Source organism: Lucilia sericata, unplaced genomic scaffold, assembly GCF_015586225.1.
Source record: "Lucilia sericata isolate MDLA Ls3-8-SP2 unplaced genomic scaffold, ASM1558622v1 Contig000443F_arrow, whole genome shotgun sequence".
NCBI classification, from domain to species: Eukaryota; Metazoa; Arthropoda; class Insecta; order Diptera; family Calliphoridae; genus Lucilia; species Lucilia sericata.
Window position 1 is genome coordinate 295851 of NW_023994458.1, and position 5580 is coordinate 301430.

The 5580-nt window shown below is 28.9% G+C and overlaps 1 protein-coding gene across 1 annotated transcript; it reads left to right on the top strand.

Moving 5' to 3' along the window:
* Positions 1 to 852: 852 nt before the first annotated feature.
* LOC119604916 lies at positions 853 to 5372 on the top strand. Its single transcript, XM_037957824.1, has 3 exons — positions 853 to 1032; positions 4650 to 5005; positions 5171 to 5372. Exons 1-3 carry the CDS (start codon positions 865 to 867, stop codon positions 5304 to 5306), a joined length of 660 nt encoding a protein of 219 aa, XP_037813752.1. The 5' UTR covers positions 853 to 864; the 3' UTR covers positions 5307 to 5372.
* The last annotated feature ends 208 nt before the right edge of the window (positions 5373 to 5580 follow it).

The window sequence follows — 5580 nt, forward strand, 5'->3', positions numbered from 1 at the left end:
CAAAGTATAATTAGTTGTTCTAGTGTAGACAAATTTTCTATAGAAAAATTTAATCTAGAGCATAACTTTTTTCTGCTAGATACAGTGTTGGGTATAAACAATTCGTTTTGAATGAATTTTAAAATTTTAATTCCATCCAACAATTTTATGCTAAAAGAAAATAATACATAAATTTAACTCGTGCATTAAAATTGTCAAAATAACTCAATCAATAATACATTTGTAAGTGACTATTAGTTAAAAAAAGAAAAACATTTAAATATTCTTTTTCCCCAAATTATTGTGTTAATGAATATGAACAATAATGTACAAGAAAAAGAAAAATAAAATATTTCAATGCGTACATATAACGGTGCGTGAGATATCAACATCGTTTGTTGTTGTAGGCGGTATAAAACGTTTAATTCAGTTTTCAATTGTCGAAGAGTAATAATGAAAAATGTACACACATACAGACAAACACACGCATTTGTATAAGATTAGAATGGTTAAACACAAACAAACAAACAAACATATCCCACAGATTGATAAACAAACACAACTAATTCTAATTCAAATTCTATTTAACGGTGCTACTAAATGTATCTATTGCTCTATTGAAAGCTGTCATCATTGATTTTTGATAACTCAATCCAACAGTATCGTTAAATCATTCGTATGCTCATGTACATACAACACGCATCACATTTTACGCTTGATAATTTTCAACACCCCGAAAAAAATAGCTCCATTAGGTGTCGCAAGCAGTTTTCTCTACGGATTTCAAACATTCAGTAATTGAAGTGTGTGTGTGTGAGAGTTTTTTCATTTAATTCTAAAAATATATTTTTGATCATCTGGTGAAGGTTTTATGTAGCGGTTACAATGAACCAAAATTTACTTTTCTATTCGTTATTCGTGCTGCTAGTGTTGGTGACAGTTGAACAATTGAGTTTTGTTGCCGCCGGTTTTGGTACGAATGTTAATTTAACCGAATTTCGTAGTCATCGTCAAAAACGCGGTTTAATTTTCACAAATGGTGGTACTTTAAAGGTAAAAAAGTAATGTGTATAAAAAATAAAAAAAAAAATAATTGATAATTTCATTTTGGATTAATTCATCTATTGATGAAATTATGTTTTCACTAAACAAAATTTAATGGAATTTTTTTATCGGTGACAAGTGTGATGAATGTTATTTTTAAAAGAAGTAAAAAAATATGTTCTATCAAACACATCTGGTCGATTTGCTCAAGACAATACTAATTGACAATATAATGGTTTAAGAATGTGCTTAATTAATCGTGTAAATATGTATGTTTAGAAGTACTACGTCAATTTTGCACCTGTTCTGCAAAATAATGGAAAATTTAAGCAAATTTTTATATTAAAACTTCATTATGACAATTAGAGAAGGCCGTTCTGAATATTTTATCATTACTAATCGGTTTTCTATGCAGAAAGTTGGCTTTTCTATAGAAAAAGTTAGTATAGTCTAGAAAACTTTTCTATAGAAAAAGTCCAGTTTAGACAATTTTTCTATAGAAAAAGTTTGCCTAATCTGGACAACTTTTCTATAGAAAAAGTTTGCCTAATCTAGACAACTTTTTTATAAAAAAGTCAGTTTAGTCTAGAAAATTTTCCTATATAAAAAGTCAGTCTAGTCTAGACAACTTTTCTATAGAATAAGTCAGTCTAGTCTAGACAACTTTTCTATAGAATAAGTCAGTCTAGTCTAGACAACTTTTCTATACAAAAGACATCTATTCTATAGAAAAAGTTAGTCTAGTTTAGAAAGCTTTTCGATAGAAAAAGTTAGTATAGTCTAGAAAACTTTTCTATAGAAAAAGTTTGCCTAATCTAGACAACTTTTCTATAGAAAAAGTTTGCCTAATCTAGACAACTTTTCTATAGAAAAAGTCAGTCTAGTCTAGACAGCTTTTCTATAGAAAAAGTTTGCCTAATCTAGACAACTTTTCTATAGAAAAAGTCAGTCTAGTCTAGACAACTTTTCTATAGAATAAGTCAGTCTAGTCTAGACAACATTTCTATAGAAAACGTCAGTCTAGTCTAGACAACTTTTCTATAAAAAAAAAAGCAGTCTAGTCTAGACAACTATTCTATAGAAAAAGTCAGTCTAGTCTAGACAACTTTTCTATAGAATAAGTCAGTCTAGTCTAGACAACATTTCTATAGAAAAAGTCAGTCTAGTCTAGACAACTTTTCTATAAAAAAAATCAGTCTAGTCTAGACAACTATTCTATAGAAAAAGTCAGTCTAGTGTAGACAAATTTTCTATAGAAAAAGTCAGTCTAGTCTAGACAACTTTTCTATAGAAAAAGTCAGTCTAGTATAGACAACTTTTCTATAGAAAAAGTCAGTCTAGTCTAGACAACTTTTCTATAGAAAAAGTCAGTCTAGTCTAGACAACATTTCTATAGAAAAAGTCAGTCTAGTCAAGACAACTTTTCTATAAAAAAAAATCAGTCTAGTCTAGACAACTATTCTATAGAAAAAGTCAGTCTAGTCTAGACAACTTTTCTATAGAAAAAGTCAGTCTAGTCTAGACAGCTTTTCTATAGAAAAAGTTTGCCTAATCTAGACAACTTTTCTATAGAAAAAGTCAGTCTAGTCTAGACAACTTTTCTATAGAATAAGTCAGTCTAGTCTAGACAACATTTCTATAGAAAAAGTCAGTCTAGTCTAGACAACTTTTCTATAAAAAAAAATCAGTCTAGTCTAGACAATTATTCTATAGAAAAAGTCAGTCTAGTCTAGACAACTTTTCTATAGAAAAAGTCAGTCTAGTCTAGACAACTTTTCTATAGAAAAAGTCAGTCTAGTCTAGACAACTTTTCTATAGAAAAAGTTAGTTTAATCTAGACAACTTTTCTATAGAAAAAGTAAGTCTAGTCTAGACAATAGTATAGACAACATTTCTATAGTAAAAGTAAGTCTAGTCTAAACAACTTTTCCATAGAAAAACTTAGTCTAGTCTAGACAACTTATCAATAGAAAAAGTTAGTCTAGTCTAGATAACTTTTCTATAGAAAAACTTAGTCCAGCCTTGAAAAATTTTTTATAGAAAAGTTTGTCTAATCTAGACAAATTTTCTATAGAAAAAGTATGACTATTTTCTATAGAAAAGGTTCATCTAGTCTTCTTCTAGTTTTTTTTCTATAGAAGAAGTTAGTCTAGTTTAAAAAACTTTTCTATAGAAAAAGTTAGTCTAGAAAACTTTTCTATAGAAAAAGTCTAGTTTAGACAACTTTTCTATAGAAAAAGTCAGTCTAGTCTAGGCAACTTTTCTTTAGAAAAAGTTAGTCTAGTCTAGACAACTTTTCTATAGAAAAAATTAGTCTAGTCTAGACAACTTTTCTATAGAAAAAATTAGTCTAGTCTAGACAACTTTTCTATAGAAAAACTTATTCTAGTCTAGACAACTTTTCTATAGAAAAACTTGGTCTAGTCTAGACAACTTTTCTATAGAAAAACTTTGAACAACAAAATTTGAACATTAGTCAGTCTAGTCTAGACAACTTTTCTATAGAAAAAGTCAGTCTAGTCTAGACAACATTTCTATAGAAAAAGTCAGTCTAGTCAAGACAACTTTTCTATAAAAAAAAATCAGTCTAGTCTAGACAACTATTCTATAGAAAAAGTCAGTCTAGTCTAGACAACTTTTCTATAGAAAAAGTCAGTCTAGTCTAGACAGCTTTTCTATAGAAAAAGTTTGCCTAATCTAGACAACTTTTCTATAGATAAGTTGTCTAGACTAGACTAAGTTTTTCTATGGAAAAGTTAGTCTAGTCTAGACAACTTTTCTATAGAAAATCTTATTCTAGTCTAGACAACTTTTCTATAGAAAAACTTGGTCTAGTCTAGACAACTTTTCTATAGAAAAACTTGGTCTAGTCTAGACAACTTTTCTATAGAAAAACTTAGTCTAGTCTAGACAACTTTTCTATAGAAAAACTTAGTCTAGTCTAGACAACTTTTCTATAGAAAAAGTCTAGTTTAGACAACTTTTCTATAGAAAAACTTAGTCTGGCCTTGACAAATCTTCTATAGAAAAGGTTCATCTAGTCTTCTTCTAGTTCTTTTCTATAGAAAAAGTTTGTCTAATCTAGACAATTTTTCTATAGAAAATCTTCAACTTATCTATAGAAAAAGTGCATCTAGTCTAGAGTTCTTTTCAATAGAAAAAGTTCATCTAGTCTAGAGTTCTTTTCTATAGAAAAAAGTTTGTCTAACCTAGAAAATTTTTCTATAGAAAAAGTGTGTCTAGTCTAGACAACTTTTCTGTAGAAAATGTTCATCTAGTCTAAGTTCTTTTTTATAGAAAAATTTTTCCATAGAAAAAGTTCATCCAGTCATTTCTGTAGAAAAAGTTCATCTAGTCTAGACAACTTTTCTATAGAAAAAGTTAATCATTTCTATAGAAGATATTTTTGTTTTAAAAAGTCTGATCAGGCCAGCAAGAGACTTTTAGACGGGCCAGCTGAATCATCATACAATATTTTAAGGACGCAAGAATGTCAGTATCTAACAATCTGACATGAGAAAAGAAATCAAATTTTTCATAAACAATAATCAGCATTACTCATACGCTCATATGTACATATTCTAAAGTATCGTTAAATTTTAATTTAAATTTTAATAATTTCTAAGTTGTCCATAGGTCCATCGATGCCAGTACGATTGGCTGATCCTATAGCATTTCGTTCCTTGGTATGTTCTTACAATCTACAGGGTGGCCATTATAAAATACCACCAGAACCAACATATCCCTGGGATAAATGGGAAGATACTTTTGCAAGGTCACTCAATCAAATGAGAACAAAATTTGAACATTACGGTGAATATGAACAGGATGAGTCAAGAGAATTTCTTTATATGGTTTTGGAAAAATATATGTCACGTAATAATGTCGATGGCAGACAATGTCTCTTGAGGGCAATATGTGAAAATGCCCAAGTTCATGAACATATTGGAGTATTTGCCAATGTTTTAGATGTGGTATTAACGTAAGTACTAAGAGACACACATACATACATACATATGTTCACATTGTTAAATAATATTTAATAGATTAAATTTGTGTGTATGTCTGTCTGTCTTCCCTTAATCACTTCTTATTAACCAAGTTTATGATTATAATTTCTTTGTTTTATTCTTTTTAATTACAATAGACCTGGCAAGGAAAATCTGGATAATTCATATAGAATGGCATTGCAAGCTGGACGTCATGGTGCTGATTGTATAAAATTATTTAATTCATGTCCCAAAGGCTCTAGTCTATTGGATCAATATATAGATGAACTTTAATGTTAAAGCTCAAATGACAATACAAACACACAAAAATCTGTACAAAAAGGAAAATAATAAAATTATTCAACAAGCCAAATCCTTAACATAATCTTATGAATTCCTTAAACGTTTGTAGGTATTTTTTTATTATTTTTTTCTGCTGTTAAACAAACAACCATCTATGATTTGGTGTTTTGGTTTTTTTTTTTATTTTTTACTATGTTTTCATTCTTTTTTACGCTGTAAATAAATTCCACTACTGAGTTTTACTACATTTCAGAGGGTAGTTAAG